The 24056-nt window shown below is 46.7% G+C and overlaps 1 protein-coding gene across 1 annotated transcript; it reads right to left on the reverse strand.

Moving 5' to 3' along the window:
- Window positions 1–613: 613 nt before the first annotated feature.
- Window positions 614–20245, reverse strand: Sft2d2 (SFT2 domain containing 2). Its single transcript, XM_052200281.1, has 8 exons — window positions 20110–20245; window positions 14426–14512; window positions 14139–14224; window positions 11151–11232; window positions 10067–10102; window positions 9925–9980; window positions 8114–8143; window positions 614–5420 (listed from the first exon to the last, which is right to left on the reverse strand). The coding sequence occupies exons 1-8, from the start codon at window positions 20170–20172 to the stop codon at window positions 5381–5383; spliced, it is 480 nt and encodes a 159-aa protein (XP_052056241.1). The 5' UTR covers window positions 20173–20245; the 3' UTR covers window positions 614–5380.
- Between the last annotated feature and the right edge of the window lie 3811 nt (window positions 20246–24056).

Raw genomic sequence — 24056 nt, forward strand, 5'->3', positions numbered from 1 at the left:
TTTGGCTTTTGGTTTTCAGGATTTTAACATCCTATCTCTGCCCCACACAGTTCTTTTCCAGGCTTCTGCTCTCTTCATCTGTTCTGCTGATCTTCTTCTTCATGCTGCTTCCTACTCTCCAGCCGTAATCTCTCCCTGTCTTCTGAGTCGTTTCTTGACTAGCAACCTCACAAATCTTACCTGGCACTTTGCCCATTTTAGCATCTTAGGATTCAGTAGATGGAAGGTTGTGATCTTTTGAAGAGCCGTGTGGTCGTGTATGTTGGTTACCTTTAACACTGCCAGGATGGAATACCCGATAAGCAACTTCCTTCCGGGATGGATTATCTGGCTGTTGGTCTGAGGGTATGGGCAATCACGGCAGTGGAAGCACGGGGTCACTGGTCACACTGTCTTCAGTGTTAGAGAGGCATGAACATCGGTGGTCCTCAGTCGTTTGAGAAGAAACCAATATAGCAACTGTGTGTGTATATATGGGGCAAAGGGAGCAGGTAGGAGGTTAAACATACCTACAATGTGTACTATACACTAAGACATGATCTTACAGCTGTTTGGTTCAGTGAGTTCCAGAGAAACAGACATGAGTAAGAGACAACACCAGATTTGTTAAGGATCATGATGCTACCATTTATTGAAGAAAAGAAAAGGGAGAAAACAACTGTGCAAGGGAGAGGTAGCTCTCTCCAGCAACACTCCTTCTCTTTGAAGTGAGTAAAAAGAAAACACATGAACCAGATCCTCAAGAGTATATTTTTGTATATAAAAATTCAGTTATACAATCAGTAGCATTCAAAATCAACTACATCTACACGATTATAAAAATGGTTTCATTTTTCTTTAAAACAAAGTGTTTTAAAAGCCCACTGTATTAGAAGAGGCACAATGTTCTCAAGACACACAAATCCACCACAGGCATTTGGATTTGGTTTTGCTGCTAGGAAGTGTGCCCTGGTGCCCAGGGCCTACACAGGGGTGCCAGGGCCTTCATCATTGACTTCTGCACATCCTTACTAGCAACTTCACAATCAGAATTACAAGGATGGAGTTCAGGGAGGGTTTTTGTAGTTTTTTTTTCCCTTGCTATGTTCAAGTTAAGCAAACACAGTGAAAAAGTCAACAAAAAAATTTTTTTTGAACATTTAATAGACAGAGCCATGTGCATTGGCCCAAACTCCAGACTTCATTTTTTTTTTCTTTTTTAAGATAGGGTCTATTCTAGATCCTCCCCCTCTACCTCCCAAATGCTGGGCTAATGGGTGTTCACCACTGTGGCCAGTGCATGCATTTCCAGGGACTGAGCCCCTGGCTCCATGCATGCTAGGCAAGCACTCAGTGCATGCAATGGCATGAGTCTGAGAACATACCTCAGCACTTGTCATGACGCCATGTGCTGGCTTCTCATCTTCAACAGAATTCCTATACACTGGGCCTATTTTTTCTGATTCCAGATCAGCCAGTTTGCAGAAAGTCATTGTGTACATCCCCAAGTCTGCCGCGTCAGTCACCAGCTCCTGCTGCAATGGATCTGACTTTATGTTGCCAGCTAGGATGAATGAAAGCTCCGCTCCCAGCTAATTTTAAATGCCTCTCATATGTCACAGCAGGGCTGGAAATACTCAAAACAGAACACCCCACCCTGCGCGAAGTGGGATTAAACAAACCCCACTGCGTTCCCCCTTTGCTAGTCTAAAAACACACAAAATCTCAAAGCAAAAAAAAAAAAAATGAATTGGCAGGTACTTTAAGATCACCCCCTAAGAAATTCTAATAAAACTTCGTAAGTAATTCAGACTTCTAGGGGAAATGTTTATTTGCAATATTTCAGCTAAGGTTCATTCACTTTTAAAAGGATGTTATCTATAAGCTATAGCACATTATTTAAACTTATAAAAAATAACTTGAACATTAAAAACAAAACTGCCACAAAGTCTAGCAGGCATCTTTATACTGCTTTAAACACTGATTTTTTTTTTTTTTAATTAACTAAGTTTTAGGTTGTAAATGCAAAGGGTATGTATGTAACTGACTCTACTGAGACAGGAACAGGGGGAGTAAAGTCAGAAAGGTAGCAGGGCACACACAGGAAAGGAATCCACAGCCATGAGTGCACCTTGACGGACCAAGTCAGTCCACCAAGCCTCCTCTCATACACGGCAAAACCTGTCATTCACAGGGCTACCAACAACAAAAGCCAAACCAGCCCGGCCCTGTTTCAGATACTGCCCCACTCTTGTTTGTTCTAACCAAAGTATTACAAAGTAATTTTATGTGGAATGCAGTTTATGACTTCATTTCTTGTTCTCTCAGCCTACAGTGACCACGTGGAAGGGAGGTGGTAATTAAGACATGATCCACAAAGTCACCATGAGAGTACAGACACCAAGCACTGAGACATCTCCGACGGCATGCTGGGAATGCACCTCGCCCTTCCCCAAGACAGGATGCCTAGAGCTGGTGTCTGAACAGCAGCCACACAGAAGAGCGGCAGAGACAAAGGCTCCCTTAGAGCTTGGTCTGTGGAAAAGGACAGTGAGAGAGAGAGAATTCAGTGAGCAGGCCCCCACCCCACAGCATCCCAACAGTCAGCCTGGAGTAGAGGGAGGAGGACCAGTCAAAGGGCCCGAAGCTCCTCTCCTGGTCCAGAAGGCACAGTGGTGTTCTCAGGGCAGCACTCCAGACTGCAGCACTCCAGGCAGCATGGGGCCAGATGCCGCCCACACCTGGAAGCACAGCCTGGCTGAGGACCACATTCCTCTACAGTGATCACGCCATAGTTTCCATCACTTGGCAACACAGGGATGCCCTGCTTACTGGGTGGTGAATGGGGAGAATGAAGGGTGGGGAGAAGAAACAGACACTGCCAACAGCCATAGGCGGAGGCTAATTCTCCACGTCAGCCTCACTAAGTTGCTTTTAATCAATGCTGCTGGTGTGATAGGAGACTTTAGCAGATTTGAAGTGGCTTTCTTCTTTCCATAGTCCTACAAAGCCAGGGTCAGAAACAACCAAGGAATAAAGCAACTGAAGAAAACTCTGCGAGTCTAGAAGATACTGGAAGACAGTCATCCAGACTCAAGCTGTTGAGGCAAACTGGCCACCGGCTGCAGGAATTAGGCCAAAGTCTTTTATCTAAGACTTGATCCCAACCTAGAGCCTCTTCACTGATGCCCCTGTTGGTGAGAGTTTGAGGCCACTACTACTTTATGATGATGAAGGCAGTTATCCATTGCCTGACAGTCACTGTGACCATTCAGTGAGACAGCATATCGTATATAGTAATGGACACAGAAATAAATATGCTAAACAAATTAATGGGCACGCACCCATCCTGTCACCCTTTGCACTCATCAGTTAGTTTGTGGAGACTCAGCTTGCTGTGCCAAGCACTTGATACATCCTCCTCCACTGGCATCCTCCAGTGAGCCAGCAGCATCTGCCAGCCAGCTATTGTGAAACAGTGAAACTGAGGAACCAAACATTAGGCAACGTCAAAGGACTCAACCAGATGTGATTGGACCACAGCTCACATCTGGATCTGCTTATTTTCTAAGCCCACATCCACACTGCTATGCTATTCAGCCTTGCTAACATCTTCAAAAGATATCTGGGCTCAAGCCCAGTCACCCACAAAGGCGGAGGAGGCCAGCCCTTTAGATGCATGACTACAAAGTGGCTGGAGCTTGCAGCAACGACCCTACCCTCGTGTCAGCTAGAAACCACAGGTGTCCCTAAATTCCCCAACAGCCCTTCTCACACCTGAGCCCTTCTGAGACCTGAACTGATCTCCAAGGCTCCTGGGACATGAATGTGCCTTACACAGCCAGAAGGTAGCATAAAATTTTGCTTCCTGACTGAAGACAAGTTGAAGATCTCATAGATGCCTTCAGCAGCATGGCAGGAATCTGGAAAGACTGAGCTTCCCCCTGCCCTGATCCTGATCAGTCTATCCACAGTTCTCCATCTCAGAAGAAAAGAGAGTCATTAGCCACAGTTCAGCAACCGGACACAGCCACAGAGACAAGTGCTTACCTCCTGTGGTCTGGTGGTGACAAAACAGAGGTCAAGGTAGAACAGCTGGCCCAAGCAAAGGGCAAACCTAGACTGCCAGGACCTCAAGTTGTCAAGACAGGGCACTGATGATGTTTCACTGAACAGCTGAAAAGGACCATGGGATGCTAGCCATCCCACAGATGCAGAGGTAAGCTGCCAAAAAGCAGAATGGTAGAGCATGGGACAGTGCAAGTGACACAGATGCTGAAATCAGAAAAGATACAGGCCAGGAGGATGAAAGGAACAGTTATGAGAGATGACAGAGGCTTGAGCAGAGCCATGCCAGGAGATTCAGCATCATAATGGAGCCTGAGTCAGGCCACAGCTGGAGCTCCAGGTGATACACAAACTAATCGGAGCCTCAGTTCCTTGACTGCAGGTGAGACAACTCACAGAGCTCTCATGAGGACCAGATAAGATCCCAACACAAGACCGCTGTGTGTGGTTAGGCGCTAGACAGCAGCATGACCACCTGCAGGCTGGCTGCCAGTGTCCATGCGGGCTGCGTGCCAGTGCTGGGGCACTTAGGTTGCTTGGTAGGCATGCCTGCTTCTTGCTGGCCCACGAGGGATCTGTCTTCTTCCATGGACTTTCCTTATCCCTACTCCAGCAAAGAACGGAAAGTAAACATTTATAAATAATGAAGGCAAATAAACAAAGCAAGGAACATGAATGTTTCACTTTCTAGTGGCTCTTGTTCAAAAGGAAATAGCATTTTAGGTCACTACTTCACTCTCAATTAACCAGTGTCACAAGGTCACAAGACATAGGAGGTGAGGGCAAGAGAAAGAGTCCACACTGAACACTAAAAAGACATTTCATAGCCAGCTGAATTCAGAAGACAAAGGAACAGTGTATCCAGGGCAGGCTCTCCAGGGTCTTAGGACAGGCAGAATCACTTGTTCTCAAACACCAGGGAAAACGCTGTGTGGGGCTGTGGCAATGGTGTTCTTGGTGAGGGGCAAATCTTCAAAACTCTGTATTCCTGCTGCTCTGACAGAAACCCTTCCAGGCCCTGCTGACACCCTGGGAATCAGCGGCTCCTGGCTTCCTGAGGCTCCGCTGCTATCAAAGACTGTTCTGTGAGAACTCGATGGAATACCTTCCAGAGACTGGTCACAGGAAGAGTTGTCTACACAAGCCACAGAACCTCGTGTTGTGTTACAGACATTAGGGTTTTGGACTCATGATTGCTCCCACAGGCAACCCTCCAAATTGCAAGCCACACCACGCTGCAGGTAGAAGGCGCGTGTCTGTGAGGCGGTGCAGAGGGCAGTTACAGAACCGTCCACCAACCTCCTCCACAGCGCTCCGGCACACTGGCAGAGCGTTATGTAAGACACACAGCAAAGCACTTCTTCACAGCATCCCTAGGAAGGAAAAACATGAAGATGAATGGGACATGAACACTCAAAGGCTTTTCTTGAGCATTTCCTAGGGTACCCTGCTGCTGAGGGGAAATAGTGAGGTCGGACCTGCTCCACCAAACTACAGCACCACCATTTCTTAGCAATTTTCTCCTAGGCATGCTGGGCATGCTGGAGTTCTTAAATTTCCTCATTTGTCAGTTGGGGTGTGGCCATTTAACCTGCAGACTGCTCATGAGAGGCTAGTACATGGCAAAGAATAGGCAGGTAGCAAATGACAATTATTACCATAATGAGAGAATGGACTATCAGAGAATCAGGAAGTAGACTGCTGCATTTTCAGAGCAGCCAATCACAGAACACAGTGACATCATTAAGGTGTAGTCACTAGGGCTGTTCTTCATTGCTGGCAAGCAGCGGAAGACTGTGAAGGACCATCTTCAGGCCCCTGGCACAAGGAGACGTGTGCAGGCATTGAGCGGTACCCACATGCTGCCTGGGACTCAGTGTACCTCAGGTACACAGAGACCGGGTGCTCAGCGGATAGCTGCTCTGTCCCAGCAGGCCCTTCTCTTCACTACGCCCGGCTGTGAAGGACACTTCCGCTCTCACGCTCACCCGGGATTGACACTGTTCTTGGTGAACTCAGGGCTCACATGAGGTGAGTGAGTCCAACTGCCTGAACACGCAAGGCATCGAAGCCAGGTAGAAGGATTCTAATTTTGAGGCCTACACGGGCTACACAGAGAATGTCTTAAAAAATAAATGTTTTGTTTTTAATCTAAAATGCCTCTAGCGAAAGCCTCTGTTTAAGGTCTGCTACATATTAAAGTCCCAGGAGTATTCAGTTAAGTAGGGGGCTTATGGCCAAAGCAAGTTCCTTCCTCCAGCACACCACAGATCTGGGAACTTGGGCAGAGGAGCCCACTTCATTTTGCTTAACCTACTTTACAAACTCACTTTGTCTTAAACCTTTACAGCTGTGTGATCTGCTCTGTGGACACTGGGAAGACCTATTCTAAAAGCCACACTTAGAGCTAGCTCCCCTTGTGATTCCTCCCTACTAACGGAAACATCTATCCAGCTCAATAAAGCTCACTAGCTCAAAAAGAATTATATCCTTTCCATCACATGAACATGTCCATCCTCATCAACTCAGAAGCCCTGAGGAAAGACGCCGAATAACTCCAGTTTTGTGGGTATCTGTGACTACACTAGGCTCTGTGCTTAGAAAGGTCCACTCTGGTTAATGCCTTGATGACATATCTTAGCCCTGGCTGTCCTGGAACTTGCTCAGAAGACCAGGCTGGCCTCAAACTCTATCTGCCTCTACTTCCTGAGTGCTGGGACTAAAGGCATGAACCACACACCCAGCAAGAGCCCACATTTTCATTTTCACCGGGCCTAGTAAATTATGTAGGTAGCTTAGGCACCAAAATATGGTCAAACTGTTGCCAAACTGATAAATACTTCACTAAATGCTCAGATATAGAAGATCTTGGCTTCTTTCAGATAGCAAGCTAACTCCTGGGACATCCCTGCCTGCATTCTTCTCAGAATAAGTTTCTCCCTGCCCCAAAGGCAGTATTTCACAACTGTTATACTCCTGGGACCCAAGCACAAAAGTACACTTTATTAGCTTGTTAGCCTCACTCCAAAACACCTTCAAATCAGCAGTAGAGCTGGAGTGTACAAGACATACTGTACCCATACCTCCTCCCCAGATCCTGCACAATCTTTCATTTCCTCAACACAATTATGGAAAATATTTTTATTTAGTAGATGACCAACAAGAATGAAATTAAGTGGTTTCATTAGAATGGAATCAGAGGCAAAGGTCCTATGGCTAACTGTGAAAAGCCCACCATCAAAAGTGGTTAGGTAACGAACTCCTAGGCCTCTAGGGATGAGCCAGCCCCACCCACTCCAGTTATCAACGTCTCCTCTGAGTCTCGGTGGTCTAGGGCCTCCCAGCTCACTAACTAGGAAACACTGCTCCCCTAGGGTCCTGACCCTACTTTCCCTTTAGACTCTTCTAAAAAATTTCAGAGTGAGGCCATGTAAGAAAACAGGCAAACACTAGGGACCTCCTAGCTCTTGTTTAAATTGGTCACTTTCAAATCCTCACCTCAAAGCTCCAGATTAAAGGAACACTGATGTGCATCTGAATACTTTCCATCAGAGGAGAATGCCCCAAACACCAGGAACTCAGTCTGGCCAACACATCACTAGCTGAATCATGATCACTAATGAGATCAGGGGACATGTGGCTCTTACCATACTGCTCTATAAAACAGATGTGTGAACTGTGCCTATCTAGCTCAAAGAATTTCAGTAAGGAGAAATAAAGAGCATGCATTCTCTGCAACTAAACTAAAATCTCCAAACTAATATCAGGAGCTGGGAGGGACGGTTCAGTTGCTAAGAACACTTGCTGCTCTTCCAGAGAACCCAGGTTCAATTCCCAGCACCCCTAATGGCAGCCTATAGCCATCTGTTAATTCCAGTTCCAAGGGAGACAACCCCCTCTTCTGACCTCCACAGAAAATGCACACACATGGTGAATAGATATACATGCAAGCAAAATACACATTAAAAAATAAATAAACAAACCTTTTTAAAAAATTAAGAGCCCCATGTAAACACATCATGGTTCACAAATCAAAGAAACTCTATATCCAAATGCACAGTCTTACCTTGCATACGGTATGTAGGAAAGGCTATACCTACAAAGAAAAACAAACCAAAGATGGAGTTGAACGGAGGCTGTGGAAAATCCCCAGTGGAAAGCTCCTGAGGCTCTGAAAGCACCCAGTGACTGATCCCGACGTGGGTGCACTCACACGCATGCCCGCCCTTTACATAAACACGTGCCCGCCCTGTGCGTAGCTATGTGGCAGAGGGGAATAAGGGGCCCACACGACTATAACCCTCTGACCTTAGCCTTGCGAGTGGCCCTGTCTAACCACATGAGCCAGTAGTGACCACCTAAAACAGGCAGACTCCAGGTGCCCATATGACAGCAGAGTTCTATTTGCAGAAATTAGAAATAAAACCCTCAATAGTTGTGTTCCAATGCTTTATAAGTTCTCAGGGAAATGTAACTTCAGCCCGGGTGAGCAGGGTTCTATCCTGCTCCCACTAATTAAAAACAAAGAAATAGAAAACATAGCTTGGCACAACGCTTCCAGTGCCTGAGAACCCAAGGCACGCTGCTCTAAGAGAAACTATGCAGGCAACAGACACCTGCCCTGTGTGTTAGACACAAGGCAAGCAATAATCAGCTCAAAGGGAATCACCATTTTCCTGAGCCCAGAGGAATGCTGACTCCTTGGGACTGGCTAGAGAAGGAACCATGTATATGTAGAAACCAATTTCTGCACCAGAAGAAAGCCAGAGTATAAACGCAAGCCATGAAGCCAGGCCCTTGCTAACATCTACCGGCAAAAGTGTCTCACAGTAAAACCGGGCGCCACCTTTCTGGACCCCTCCCACTCTCCGAGTCCACACGCTTATTTACCTGTGAATATGGAATTCTGAAAGGCAGTTTGACAGATTATTTCTAAGTTCAAAGTTCCAAAAAGAAGACTAGATCAAGTTTGCACTCTCAAGATCCATTTCTACTAACGAGATAACCAGGAGAAGTTTATGTAGAATGCCCACTGGCCTCCCTTTTCTCTGTATCCTGGCAACATTTTATCCCAAATAGAATAATCACACTGTACAGAAACTACTTTGCCAGACGTCAGTTACTCCTGGATTAACCTTTCAGAGCAGCACAGAAACACTTCAGATTAGACACATACCACCCCTCCCCCCTCCCCACCCCCGGATGTTATACAAAGGTTTAAATCACCAAAAATCGACAGTTCCATTCATGGCTTTAAAAAGCCATGTCTCTGGTCACCCTTTAACTAGACTGGCCTTTGAGTTCCAACTTCCTGATCTTCACCTTAAGTTCCCCGGAGCCCGGCTTCCTGTGCACGCTGCCGCCACACCCCATGGGTGTTCACTGGCCAGCTCCCGCTCCCTTGGCCCTGCTGACAATGCCCTCTGTGTCTCTCTACAGAAGCATTCCATCACAATCACTGATTTTCTCACCAGCATCCTCCCCTGGTAGTGTCTGTTTGACTCCTGGTCTCTTTTTAGAAGTTCTTATAATAACTTCATTGTCAGGCACTTAACAGACATGAGTAGCTCAGTATTATTTGTACATCTCACAACTAACTGTGAGCTCAGCAAAAATGTTGTGGCCACAAATGAGCTCCTGGCCTCTGGTGACCACTCAAGACCGCTAACGCCACCTGTTGGTGGTGGGTTGCATCAGCTGGCTGGCTTCTGACACCCCTGCCTTCTGCTGCAATAGTGACAGATCTTCAACTCAAGAGCTTCTGGGTGTTCCTAACTCTCCCACCTACAACACATGGGTTCTCCCTCCTTTCCCTCCATGAGCCAGAGGCAGGGCTGGGGACAAGGAAGGGACACTTCCACTTGTGATGTCACTTACCACGTCAAGGCCAAAGACTGCAAAATACAGAAGATGAGTGCAAGTCCTTTATTCCACTAGAGAAAAATGGCACAGTTACTGGAACGTGTGTGACAAGGGCTATAAACCAGAAGGGTCACAGAAGACTAAAATTCACACTTACCAAAAAGGCAGAGCACAGGGTAAGTGCAAAACACAACTAGAAAGAGACAGAAAACACTCATTAATGCACTGCAGTTCAAAAAACGGTTAACCCATCCAAACACCACGTCAGGAAAAGAAATCCAACTCAACAATAAAAAATGTATTCAGGCTGAAGAAAAGCAAGCTGAGCTTCTATGTTTAAGTTCTCCCTGTGTGTCTATGAACGAGTGCCCCTTTCTGGACAGGTCGTTCAACCACCAACCTTCTCATTCCAGACAGAAGTTAGCTGACCACAAACCTCTGCCATTTAAGCCTTGTCAATTCTAGCCTCCTGAGGAAAGGTGTCTGAGAACAAAGGTCAACTTGAGATGCCAGCCTCACAGCCAGGAAGCCTGTTATCAGTTTACCTGTCACCCGACACTGCACTGTGTATGTCCTTTCCTTTATGGAAAAGACAGCTTTTCCACAACACACTTGTTAGGCCATCTATATCTGAAAGCTGGAAAATAAAAATAAGTGTTCCAGGTGCCTACTGTGCCCTTCTGCTTGCTCACCTATAATCCCTTAATCAGTGTGCCCTAAGATTCTCCGTGCCCATCACTGTTCTCTGAAAGGACATGTGTAATCGGCAAATACAGTCATGGCCTTGGAGAACATTCTTTTATGAATGAATGAGAGAGGCACAAAAAATAAAATTCAAAGTATTTCAAGCTGATCAAGTTCAAATCCCACAACACTGATGATTATGCTAGGAATCTAGATACTGCGGTCTGGAAAGCTTTTGACAGCTATATGGATAATCAGGTCAAAAAAAGAAAGATGTGGTCTCTGTTCCCGGGATGGAAATAAAACCTTCCAGCCATTCACGGCAGCACAGGCCTGTGGTCTTAGCACTCTGGAGAGTGAGGCGGGGGACAGTAAGTTCCAGGCGAATCGAAACAACCTGTGAAGCCCTGTCCCAAACAGAAAAACTAAAAGGAGTGCAGCTCAGTGGCAGAGCATTTGCCTACTATGCAGGAGGCCATGCTTAACTCCCAGGGTAAACCGGGGAAAGGAAGGACACGATGTCCCCTACAAGCCTAGGAGGAAAGCGGCGTCCTTACCAGCACCAGGATGGTGGCAATGAGACGCGTGGGTTCAAACATCCGCTTCAGCTGCTTTACTGGCCCCATGAGGAAGATGGTGCTAAGAGGCAAACACACGCCATTACAGGTGGGCAGCGCAGAGAGCGAACGAGCCACAGGAGCACGGCGGCCACCTCCCCAGGAGCTCCCCTGGCAGTGACAGGAGCAGCATTAGTCTGAGCTTCCAGGCCTTTCGTGCACTGCCCTCATTTAATCCATCAAGGACCTCTGAAGTAGGGACAATTAGTACACTCGCGTCAGAGAGGAAGAAAAGGCCCAGGGGGTTACATAACCAAGGCCACCCGACTATATAAGAGCAGGGCACAAGTGCACGAGTCTGCTGCAGAACAACTCTCCACACTGCACGCCACTCTCTGAAAGGTGTTTGCCTCCCTGACTACCTACCCATAGAAGCAAACCAAGACTCAGACTTAAGAAACAAAGAGCACGCCTTCCAGGCTCAGGGAGTTTAATAACATCACTACGGCTGCTGGTGTGCCCGTTAAGTGCCAGTACACACAGTGCCCATTTCGTCCCCTCAACAACTCTGAGTGCAGTTACTGTACCTATCCAAGATCACATAGGAAGACAAAGCGCCAATGCTCCGCCCACTTCTACTCAGGAAGCCCCACAGTGTGATTGTGTGATTCGTAAGAAGGGAATGTGAGAGCTCTCTCATGGAAGACTGGTCACAGGGAAAGCACACACACTCAACACACCCAGTGCAGGCACCAGGCTTCAGTCACACTTCCTGGAGCCCAAAGAAACGTGCAAGTAGCAAACAGTGGGAGCTCCTTACAGGTGACACGCAATACAAGCAACAGCAGATGACATTAACTATTGAGCATTCAAAAAAGTTTGTTGTTGTTTACAATATGTCTGCCTCTTTGAAGGTAAGCTATTTTCTGAGCTCAAGTGTCCAGGCTCAGAGATTTTCTTACCTAACAGAGTAAGAAGGAGACCCAAGGCACACATGTATAAATAGAATCTGTGTAAGGTCAGAAACCCCTCGTAACACCAAAAAATAATGCCCTTTCCCTGCTTCCCTCTGCTCTGCTATGGTCTGCCCCAGTACGATAAGCTCTTTTGGAGTAGGCAACATACATGTATAATCACGCTGGACTACACATTTAACCCACACTGTAGGCACAAAACAAACCCACAAAAGCTAGTATCTGAGGAAGCTTCAAGGGCAACATCACCGAGGGCCAGCATCTTACTAAAAACTCAAGGTTGGAGAAGCTAAGACCAGCTGGGTATGGTGGCACACGGACGGGCAGATCTCTGTGAATTTCAGACCAGTCTAGTCTATGTAGTGAGTTCCAGAACAAACAAAGCTATGTAGAGACCCTGGCTCATTAAAAAATAAAATAAAATAAAATAAAATAAAATAAAATAAAATAAAATAAAATAAAAAATAAAATAAAATAAAATAAAATAAAGCCAGATCATACATTCCACCACCCACCTAACTCTGCCCGGTAGGCACAGTGCTGGAGTTTGGGTAGAACCAGGACAGGTGAGGTACACACGTGGGCAGCCCTTGACAAGTGTTTTACACAGTGTTAACAAGTCATTGCAACCTGTGCTGTCACATAAGTAGACAGGACAGAAGGAGCCCCAGAGGAGGAGAGGGAGGGTACCAGTTCCAGGAAGGAGGCAGCAGTCAGCAGATGCACACATGCACACGTATGCATGCATGCACATATTCTAGATGAGATTAGAGCCAGGATCTGACAAATGAGCAAGTTATCTACCAAACTGGGGAGCAAAGAGGTGGGCAGGATGGCACACTGAGAGCACGGCCTGAGAAGCAGCACAGGGATGCTTGGAGATATTCCAGGAGCACCATTTGGATTCCATCTGCAGAGAAGGAGCAGGGAGTCACACAGAGGACTATAAAGGCTCCCTGGCCAGAGATGAAGAGTCTGGAGAGGGGCAAGAAGAGGGGTGGAGAGCGCCAACAGAGAAGGATGGAGTAGCTGCTTAAGGAGGAGGCGGACAGAGCTGAGAGCAGTCCATCTTCCTTTTCTGTGAGAAACCGCCCCTGACTGGCTGCTGCTCAGTCAGCCCTCTCAGAGTGCCTCTCCCATTATCTGCTGTGTCACTGCTTCATGTCTCTCAGGGTGGCTGGTGAGTCTGTTCCACTGTGCCTGCCTTTTGTAGTCTCTGAGCCGGGTCACAGTGCTTACCCAGTAGGCCCAAAATCAAGCAGTCAGGGGCAAACAACCACAGAGACAAGGGGAAAAGCCAGGTAAGAAAAGACATTAGCTACGGAATAATTATGCTGAGTAATTATGACACATGGGAAAACTTGGTCTCCTGGATCCCCTTCCCCACAGGACCCTGAAGTTATTTATAGAAATCTGGGGGAGGGAGAAGAAAGGGGAAGGAAAGATGGCCCAATTGGGTTCCTGAAGTGCATTCTGACAGGGCCAGGCCAGCATTGCCCATGAGAAGCACTGTGTGCACAGGTGCAGTGGAAGTGACAGAGTGAACGAGCTCAATCCAGTCTCCGTGCACCTGAAGAAGGCAGAATGAGTGGCCTCCTCTGGAAAGTACCTATCATGTGCCTCACCACCGGCTGCCAATCTCACGGCCACTCGCCTGGGGAGGCCTTTCAGAAGCAGCAGCTGCATCTCAGTCTGGGGACAGTGACAGCCACACAGGGAGGGCTGGCCGCACAGTGTACCTGGGAGAAAGTATTCCAATGCTCTGTGCCACAGCTCCCTCATACAAGGCACTGCTGACGCCATTTTTGCTTTCTCCCAGGGGTGTCACAGATAAACACGACATAAGATGCTTTTGAAATAAGAGGATAGGAATGTGATACATGCCAAACATCTGCTTTCTTTCCGGATCCTTAAAAACACAGAACATCCTTCTCCCTTCCTCCCTCAAATACAAAGGAGATTTTATCTTCTAATAAATAGCACGGTTGAAGAAAGGAGAAAAGGAAAAGGTTACCTCCCAATCGATGTGATGTTACCCAGGGTGTAAAACACTGCGAAGAGGCGGAGTCCCTTCCTGGGCACCCACAGCAGGAGAGTACCCTAAGAAGGAAGCAGAGGACATGTGCACGTGAGCACAGCGACCCCCTCCCACCAGAGCCACACCGCGGCCCTCCCTGCCTCCTCCCTCCCTTCCCGCTTAGCCACTCAATTTAATGAAGTGTCAAAGAGAAAAGTAACTGGGCAAAAGGGAAGGCTACAGCAGAGAACTAGATAAAAGCAACGGAGGGAAGGAAATCTTACCAGCACCGAGCACAAGATTCCCAGAGCAAAGCATGCTATGAAGCCTTTGATTCTGGTGCTCCAGCTTAGCGACGACGCCTCCACAACCTGCAGTTTCAAAACGACAATTATATACATCCACACACACTGACTGAAAACAACAAACAAACAAAACACGATTAATTTAGAAATGGTCTTAATGGCCAATAGATATGGTGCTTCGAGCTAGTGAGATAGCTCAGTGGGGACAGGGGCTTGGAGGGCAAGCCTGGCGACCTGTGTTCCCTCCCTGGACACGACATAAAGGTACGAGAGGCAGGTTGACCCCTGACCTCCATATGAGTGCTGCCCCCCATAACACACACACATACATGACAAAAAAACTAAGGAAGGAAAGAAGAAAAACAGAGGGAGGGAGGGAGAGAGAAAGGAGGAGGGGAGGAAGGAAGAAAGGGAGGATGAAGGAGGGGGGTGTGGATTCCTACACACTCACCGCTACACGAAGCCTTCGCATACAGCTCTTAATGAGCTATGCCCTCCCTCCTATCCTTGGCAGAGACTTGGCAGAGGCTGACCTTAGCACAGCCTTTACTACAGGACAAGCCTACAAACAGAAGGGCGGGGCTCTGCCAGGCAGGGCCTGGGTCATGGGAAAGATGAAGGTGAGGACTGGACATTGGTCATGTTCTCTTATCTCTCTTACCACCCTTGAAGTCCATGCGACATTTCCAGGACCTCAGAGAGAGAAGGACCTCATACTTACCAGGACGCGTCCTTGTTAGTTAATCTTTCTTCCACTGTGCTAGCAATAGCCAAACCACCCACAGTCACCCCCCAGCCAATTACTCACTACCCATTCCTCTCGATTCTCTACCATTCTTGGCCTGATTAATGCTTGCTCCAGTTCAAGGGAAGCCAAAATTTCATAGAGAACTCTACTAAAATAGAAACGTTTGAGAGCAGATCTCAATGGCCTTTTTCCATATGGAAGATAACAGGTCTGTACTAGAGGCCTTTCTAGGCTCTCCATAAAACACAAGAGGGTTCACTGCCCTCAGCTGGGCACAGGGAGTCGGCAACTAAGAGATCAAACTACTCACCAGAGCCAGGTCAGCATTTACACACCCAAGCTCCCCTAGGCAGCACAGCCTCACCAAGGGGGTAAAGCTGCCTACTCCATTATCACCCAGCTGAGGGAGGGAGCAGGTGAGCAGGACCACTCCCTCAGCCCTGACTGACTGGCCCTGGCTCAATGACCTATTTCCAACTTGCCAAACCAGAAGCTGGAAGAGATGACGAAGAGTCTCCCCAGGTGTGACAGGCACTGTGCAGAAAGGCAAAAGGCTTAATCTCCACCCAGGAGAAAGGTATTTAAGTCATCAAAAAGGAGTATAGAGTCGCAGGTACTGACATTGCAATGCCCCCCAACCCCCCACACACACACCCTCTGAGCATCTCTAGAAACTTGGCAGAGTAGGACCCTGAAGAGAAGGCACATTAGGAATGGGGGACTAAGGGTGTAGCTTAGTGATACAGTACTTGCCTAGCATAAGCAAGATTTTGGGTTCCATCTCTAGAACCTCAAAAAGGGGGTGTGCAACATATTCCCTAACTCATTCCAAACATTTGTCCTTATCCCACAGGTAAGTGTAGTACTCACCCCTCACCATTACATAAAACCACAACCAACAGTGTTGGCGGATTTCTGAGTTCTCTACAGCGTTGTAGAGACCAGTCCCAACTAATAGGTCTACAACACAACTCCAGCACCTAAGGCTCAGGGGTCATTGCGAAAGAAGGGGCAGAAAACTTTAAAAGCCAGGGGATCATGCAGGTTGCTGCAAGAGTATGTCTTCTAGAAATGTCAGGAGCTACATACACCCTTGAAGTTTCACTAACAAGGCTGCCTAAACATGACCTGAACAAGGCTCTAAAGTAGCCATGGATGCTGCTACCAGGCTTGACAGGGCCCTAGACAATCAAGTTAGACCTCTTCTGACTAACTCAGGTAATTAATTTCCTACCAAGAGCAGAAGGACATGAGCAGCTCTCACTATTCCCAACTGTGCATGGTGGAAACAACCACGCCATGGAAAGGAAGAGAGGAGTTTCTGAGCAGTGAATAAACCGCCTGAGGGTCACCAGCGCCAACACACGCGCTCCGAGAGTTCAACCTTTTTCTGTTTAGGAGGATAAACTCTAAAGATTCAACACTGAATTAGCCTTGGTATTCGTAACACTCCAGAATCTAAGCAAGACACTGAGATTCATGCTTTGGAAGACATTAAAATTACTGACAAGAGTGATCCTGTTACCATATTGATGACTATCCCCACCTGTCAGGCGGGACCAGAGTTTGATTCCCAACTGACTGGGAGATTAGCAGCGGCCCTTTAAGTGGACAATAGAGGTGCTAGAGGTGGTGGCAGCAAACAATCCCATCAGGAGGCAGAGGCAGACTGATCTCTCGGTTCAAAGCCAGCCTGTTCTACAGAGCAAGTTCCAGAACAACTAGGGCTACACAGAGAAACCCTGTCTGGAAAAAAACAAAACAAAACAAATAAAATAAAATAAAATAAAATATAAAATAAAATAAAATAATAAAATAAAATAAAATAAAATAAAATGATTGCAACAGAAAGCATTTCTGCCAAAAAGTATGGCTCTGCTTTCTACCATCAGACAAGAGTAACACTTGGTTCAACAAATGTCTCAAGATGACCCCATCCAAATGCTCATCCAAATGCTCCCTTTTCTTTACTGGGGATAGGGAGCTAGGGTAGGGAACAGAGATAATTCACCATGTTTCCCACTATACTGTGTTCTGTCAGGGAAAGAGGAGAAAGCTTTTATCCCACTTCCTCTAAGTAGACTCCATGAAAGGAAAGTACTTTTTGTTAACTTTAGAAAGCGAATTCACTTGATGGAAAAATCTCTCTCTAAGCTGTTGTTTTTGGAAACCCTGCTAGCACAGAGCTTTTTTCGAAAATCAAAACAGCTAAAACAGTACCTAGACAGAATGTGCAGGGAGTGTCTGACTGGCCGTCAGGCACAAAGGTCCCTTTGACTCCAGGATGGCGAAGAAAGAGAGACTAGCGTTGAGAGCTGGAGTTAAGGACTGACTGCCCAGGGAGGTGAGACAGGCAGCCGGTAAGGAAGGAATGCTGTGGGATTCCTGGGAGGGATGATCAGACACCATTCAGACCTTCCCCGTCCCAAGAACCCTTTCCAGAAAACAGAAAGCCTATTCTTTCAGAAAGGACTCCACTGAAACCAATACTTAGGGGTAATTATGAAGACAGGGTGTTAGTTAGAAGACTCTGATCATAAGGCTGTTTGTGTGTATGGGTCCTGCCAACTTTACAGCTACCCAGGAGAGACAGAAGACAGAAGTACTCACACTCTTTCGGTTGGCAGTTAAAATAAATTAGAAAACGTTTCACTTTTCTGGTAACTTCTTCCAGATGATATAACTGAAAAGACTTGAAATTGTCTCCATCCAGCTAACCTCACAAACGGGAACTTAACCACAGAATCCTTCAGTTTTTTCCGGGCTCAAAACCATAGAAAGTGTGACCACACTAGTGAGTACTTAAAGGGAGGTGGGACCTAGTAAGTGATTAACAAGCCAAAACATGCCCAAGAGGAATCAGATTCGCTACAAAGTATTTCCTGGAGTTCAAAACCTGTAAAGGCCTGCAATGACTGATGAACAACAGGAATCTTACTAGGAAAGAGGAAGCCGAGAATATTTTCAAACAAGAGTGAAGCCACAATCTTTAAAAATAGATGTAACAAAGTGGAGATCAAAGCACTTCATGGTATCCAAGCGTTCACCTTTTAGGAAGAGGAGAAGGATGGGAGAGGGGCGACTAGGCAATTGGTTTTCAAATGTCTCTACACTATTCACTCCGGAAGGCCTGCCCACTGCTCAGGATGAACACCACCTCACTGTCAACACTGTACCCACCACAAGTCTCCCCTAAGACCCCAACATTATACAACAGTGTGTTACTTCTACAGAGCTTATCTTTACATGACAATAAAAGGAAGGAATTTTATTGTCATGTAAAGATAAGCTCTGTAGAAGTAACACAGAGCTTGACAATGTAAAGATGACAATGTAAAGATAAGTCTTTGGGGCTTTGGGGGTGGGGGTGCTTCTTCTCATATGAAAGTTTACAAAAAGCCAGAATTGTAAAGATGACAATGTAAAGATGACAATGTAAAGATAAGTCTTTGGGGCTTTGGGGGTGGGGGTGCTTCTTCTCATATGAAAGTTTACAAAAAGCCAGAATTTTTAATAAAAAAAATGAAACATGAAATCACGGATTTGAATTTTAATGAATATGCAGAGGTAAGTTGCAGCTCCAGAGGCTAATGCAACTAATCTTGGACTATCCTTAGTCCCCCGGAAACTGTCATTTCTTGCCCACCTGTGTCTGATGTAACAGAGGGTAACCAACCTGTGACTACTGGGAAAAAAAATCTTGGCATGTATTAATTTAACAAGGTTTTTGTTTTGTTTTGTTTGTTGTTTTTCGAGACAGGGTTTCTCTGTGTAGCCCTAGCTGTCCTGGAACTCACTCTGTAGACCAGGCTGGCCTCAAACTCAGAAATCCACCTGCCTCTGCCTCCCAAGTGCTGGGATTACAGGCGTGTGCCACCACCGCCCACTGCTCGGCAACAAAGTTTTAAAATGCCATCAGCCAGCCTCTCACGGCTGCAGTTGAGATTCCTTCACGCTACTTACTGCTTCCACTGATCTGAAAAGTACCTTAATTTATTAGTCTGTTCTGTTACTCTAAGAACTTATCAAACTGTTATGTTGGAAGACTGAATTTGTAGTAACCTGGATCTGTCCTGGGGTCATGGTCACTCATATTTGGCTTCAAAATAATTTCTTATTCTCTTCGAGGTGCAGTTGTGGTTTTGCAAAGACAAAACTCAGACCAAAATCAGCCACAGAGGTGAGAGTAGAATGTTGGGAAAAGCACAAGAGAAACAAGTAAACATTAAAGAGGCTCTAGTTTCCAAGGGGAGAGGGGTATAGCATCTTCTTTCTCAGAAGGGGAAACCGGGGCTAAGGACACATCAAGTAAAACATAATTCTGTTTTCAAGAAAGGAAATGTAAACAAACTTCCAAAGCACCTAAAATATGACATTCTGAGTGGCTCTGGCCCACAGGGCCTTAGTAGGCAAGTTTCAAAGCCATTAAAGCCCTACTAATAAAACAAACACACTGGCGGTCTCGGGGCGGGCTGGGTTTCTATAGTCTAGGAAGTAGCCTTGGAGATTCAGAGACAGGGTAAGTCCCTGTTATCAGGCGTTCACAGAGTTTTACAATTACAAAAGCAGTATGCATAAGGTCTGGATCTCACACCCCACAATCTAAACTAGTCCTGGATCCACAAAGGCCGCTGGCCTCGCCCAACTCCAAAGGGCTCTCCCTGGCAGGTCCGGCTGGAATGCAGGGTCGGGGCCGGGGTCCAGGAGGCCACACTCCCACTCCACAGATTTCTGAGGTCTTGCTTCAGAGCCTCAAGCCCTTCAGAAGGAATGTTGGGGAGGGTTCGGGAGCCACGCCTTCCACAAAGAGCCTGCGCTGTCACCTGTGGCTGTGTCCCGGCAGAGCTCGGCACCACGGGCGGGAGGAGAGCGCGGCAGTTTTCCAAGAAACGCCAACGTCCCCGGCTGCACTCACCTCGGACAGACCGCTGCGGTCCTCGGTGTCCTGGCCGCTCAGCACCTTCTTCAGCTTGTCCATGTCAGGGCCCGGTCCGCCGCCTCTGGCGATCGCTCCACTGTCCGACCACTCTTCCGGGTGCGCAGCCGCCACCCCTCCGCCCGCTGCCAACCACGGCGCGCCCCGCCCAGGCACCTGCCCACCTGCCCGCCCGCTTGCCCCGCGCCAGCCACGCCCCCTGAACGAGCTCCTAGGGTTCACCTGGGGGCGGAGCGGGAAGAGTTGGGGTGAAAACTGGCTGCGCCCCCGGGCTTCACAGATCTGTTCCAGCGCCCAGCACCACCATGTGCCAGGGCCTAGAAGAACGGAGGCCTTTCGCAGACTTACTCACGGATGTTGAAGTTAATCCGCTGGTGGTTGTATGTACATCGCAGATCTATAAATAAATAAGTGGAACAATCAGCGTGCAACAGGCTGTAGCAGTATAACTGTGTGTATTCATAAAAGCAGCAATTTCTACGTAATTCCTAAGGAAAATGGCTTGGGAGGTGTGACTGGGACAACGCCTGACAACAGGTGGCGAATGGTGAGGAGAATGAATACTTTTGTGTTCCATAAAGCTTTGCTTCGGTCTGTAGCACTACTGAGGCTGTAGAGCAGAATTCATATGAAGTCATAGATCTTCCAGACAGGACAGAAATTTGCTCACCTTGCACACTGGTTACCAGAGATATCTGGAACACCTATGTTAAGATTAAATTGGTTCAGAAAAAGCGCTGAGTCTGAGGTGTAGCTCAGTGAGAGAATGCTTGCCTAGCATTAAGTAAGGCTTTGGATTCAGTACCCTGCTTCTAAAAAAAAAAAAGGGAAAGGAGATCACAGAGGAACTTCAGAAACACCTACTAGGTCACTTTTCCTTGCAGGAGAGTAGAAATGCTGTGGGGAGAATCCACATATTATCTTCACTTGTATAAGACCTTTAAGATCAGGTGCTGCTGCCTTTGCCGGGATGCCTCTTACCTGCCCCGTTCTCCAGTGAGTTCTTACATGTCAAACGTCGGAGCCCAGTGCAAAAGCCATCCACTGGAGTCAGGAAGATCTGGGAATCGCAACTCTAGGTCTGTCGTTTGCCACTTAGATAACCTTGAGCAAGTAGCACTTTAGTCTTTCTGATTCCCAGCTGATTTCCTCTGTAAAGTGAGCACAATGGTTTCCAAACTGTGGAGAGAGAGCACGACTACGTAGACAGGTCTGGAGGGGGTGGGGTGGCGCATTTAGTTAGCATTTAATAGAAGCTGTCCTTGTTCTCCCAGTCCAATGCCTTTTCCAGCCACCTGTGGTGGTTTAATAGGTATGGGCCCACAGATCCGTGTGCGAAGGCTTGGCCCAGAGGGTATGGCACTATTAGGAGGTGTGGCCTTGTTGGAGTGGGTGTGGCCTTGCTAGAGGAAGTATGTCACTACTTCTAGGGGGAAGGCTTAGAGGTCTATGCTCAACCTCTGCCCAGTATGGTATATAGTCTTCTGCTGTCTTTAGATCAAGATGTAGACCTCTCAGCTCCCGCTCCAGGACCATATCTGCCTGTGTGCTGCCATGCTTCCTGGCATGATAATAATGAACTAAATTTCTGAACTGTAAGCCAGCCCCAATTAAATGTTTTCTTTTATAACAGTCACCTTGGTTCTGGTGTCTTCTCACAGCAATAAAACCCCAACTAAAACACCACCTGCCAGGCATGGTGGTGCAAACCTGTAACCCCAGCACTCAGGAGTCAGAAACAGGTGACTTTCTGTCGTCAGGACAGCCAGGGCTCTGTTACACAGAGAATCCCTGTCTTGGAAAACAAACAAACAAAAAACCACCACATGACACTAACATTAGTGGTTCTTTTCTCTGTGTGCCGGCAGCACTTTTTTCCCCTTTTTTCTGGCCCTGCTTGCTCCTAGCACTTTTTTTATTAAGCACATCTGCACACTCCCCGTGATATTATCATACCCGTTCCAATCTGTTACCTCTCCAATGTGAGATCTTCACAAATAACATCTGGAGAACAGGATGCTTGACAAATACTTATTGACTGAATAAACAAAGGGAAAATCTCATTCTATCATCTGCAGCTCCAAAACTTAATAGCCAGCAAATAGACTAACACTCCAGACGACCATGACCAGACGACCGGCAAGGCTTGGTGGTGTTAGCTGAGTGAAAAGCATAAACCACCCTCCGCTCCCGTCTCTATCTGCTGTATTCGCTGAAATAAGCGTTTGGTTTAAAAAGCCGTCTCCTTTGTCTCAGCCCTAAAGGCAGGGCAGGACAGGGCTCTGCTAGGGGCAGTGCTTTAGGAGACGTGCAAACCACAGACACATACCCACAGATGTTTTAATAGACACGTGAACTCACCTGTTACTTGAGATCTCACACTCCACTCCCGGACGGTACAGCCACTAACACGATGCATCCTGCTTTGAATAACTGGTCCCAACAACTGATTCTGTCTTAGAGTCTTGAGGCCAAAGGCAACTCCATCCCAGGGCACTGAAGACTGAGGCCTGCACCACAAATACTGCAGACATCCTACCACATGGGCATATCCACCCGCCTCCAATATGGGCACTACCTAGGCATGGGACTAGCGGTGAAAGGCAAGCTACCCTGGCAGGTCCTGCCTCTCAGATACCTCGAATGCAGGGGATCCTTGCAGAGCAGTGTTGTGCTTGGCAGCAGGGCTGAGCCTCTGCTTCCTGTCTTCTTGTCACACTGACATTTAGGGTTCCAGATGTACGCTCAGATCAGTGCAGTGTTTCACAACAGAGCACACAAATGTTGAGGGATATTTGATTGTGTGACATTGTTCTTAACGTGGAGGTTTAGGCAGAACTCACAAAACTCGTGACACACCAGACCGAATTACAAAAAGCATCAAAATTACAAAATTACAAAAAAAAAAAATCAAAATTGCAGTTCCAAAAAGTAAACAACTTTCAGTTTTATTTTTATTATTATTATTATTAAGCAATTTAGTTTATTAGCATGTGTTAAATCTGTTACATTTTTTACCTTTATCTTCCATAGAGAGTTTTGAATATGTTAGGATTTTTTAAAATTTATTTTATGTGTATGAATGCTCTATCTGCATGTACACCTGTACACCAGAAGAGGGCATCATCAGATCTCATTATAGATGGTTGAAGCCACCCTGTGGTTGCTGGGAATTGAACTCAGGACCTCTGGAAGAGCAGCTGCTGCTCTTAACCGCTGAGCCACCCATCTCTCCAGCCCAAAAGATTTCTTAAAATTAAAAAAAAAAATGTTTTATTTTGAAATGGAATTTATCTTTACGATTTGTACTGATCAAATTTCATCCATCTCTGATACTTTGCCAATTTTTGATCAAGTAAAAGCTTTGTGTGTGTTTGCTGATATTATAGCTAGCTACCTTTTTAATTTTTAAATACTTAAAGATGACATATGGCCTTCCGGGTCCTGAAATTCTTAGGGCTATGACTCATGCTAAGTGACCCAGGCAGAGGATACCAATTTATCCCAGAGGAAATACCAATCTGTTCAAGATATTAAATATACAGGAGAATTTTGTTTCAAAACAAGGAAAACAAGTGTCCTGTCGATGTATTCATGCAGTTTTTCTATTCAAGAATTGATGTAGGACCCAAATCAGATAACGACCCTGTGGCCAGCCAGCCACCCACTAACAAGGTTCTAAATGCAGGGGTACAGCCTGCAGCAGTGGGGAGAAGTGCCTTTCAGGCCACAGGATTGACACACACAGTTCTTACTCCAGAAAAGCCTTCAAGTCAAAGTCTTCTTTCCCTCTTCTATCCTCAGGCAACTTCTCTGTCCCCTGCCTGCTTATCTCATGGAGTCAGTTACTTACACATTTTCACACACTGTGCTCCACACCGTTGACAAATGTAGAACTAAATTATTATTTCTTCTCCTTCCCCTTC

This window comes from Apodemus sylvaticus, chromosome 12 (assembly GCF_947179515.1).
Source record: "Apodemus sylvaticus chromosome 12, mApoSyl1.1, whole genome shotgun sequence".
Lineage (NCBI taxonomy): Eukaryota > Metazoa > Chordata > Mammalia > Rodentia > Muridae > Apodemus > Apodemus sylvaticus.

Bases quoted from the DNA above. Each gene is read 5' to 3' on its own strand.
- Sft2d2 (XM_052200281.1), bottom strand. From the start codon at position 20,172: ATGGACAAGCTGAAGAAGGTGCTGAGCGGCCAGGACACCGAGGACCGC. The intron at 11,233-14,138 runs GTAACCTTTTCC...TTTGCCTCTTAG, and splicing joins AACATCACATCGATTGGGAG to CACCATCTTCCTCATGGGGC. The intron at 9,981-10,066 runs GTAAGTGTGAAT...ATTTTTCTCTAG, and splicing joins CCCTGTGCTCTGCCTTTTTG to TGGAATAAAGGACTTGCACT.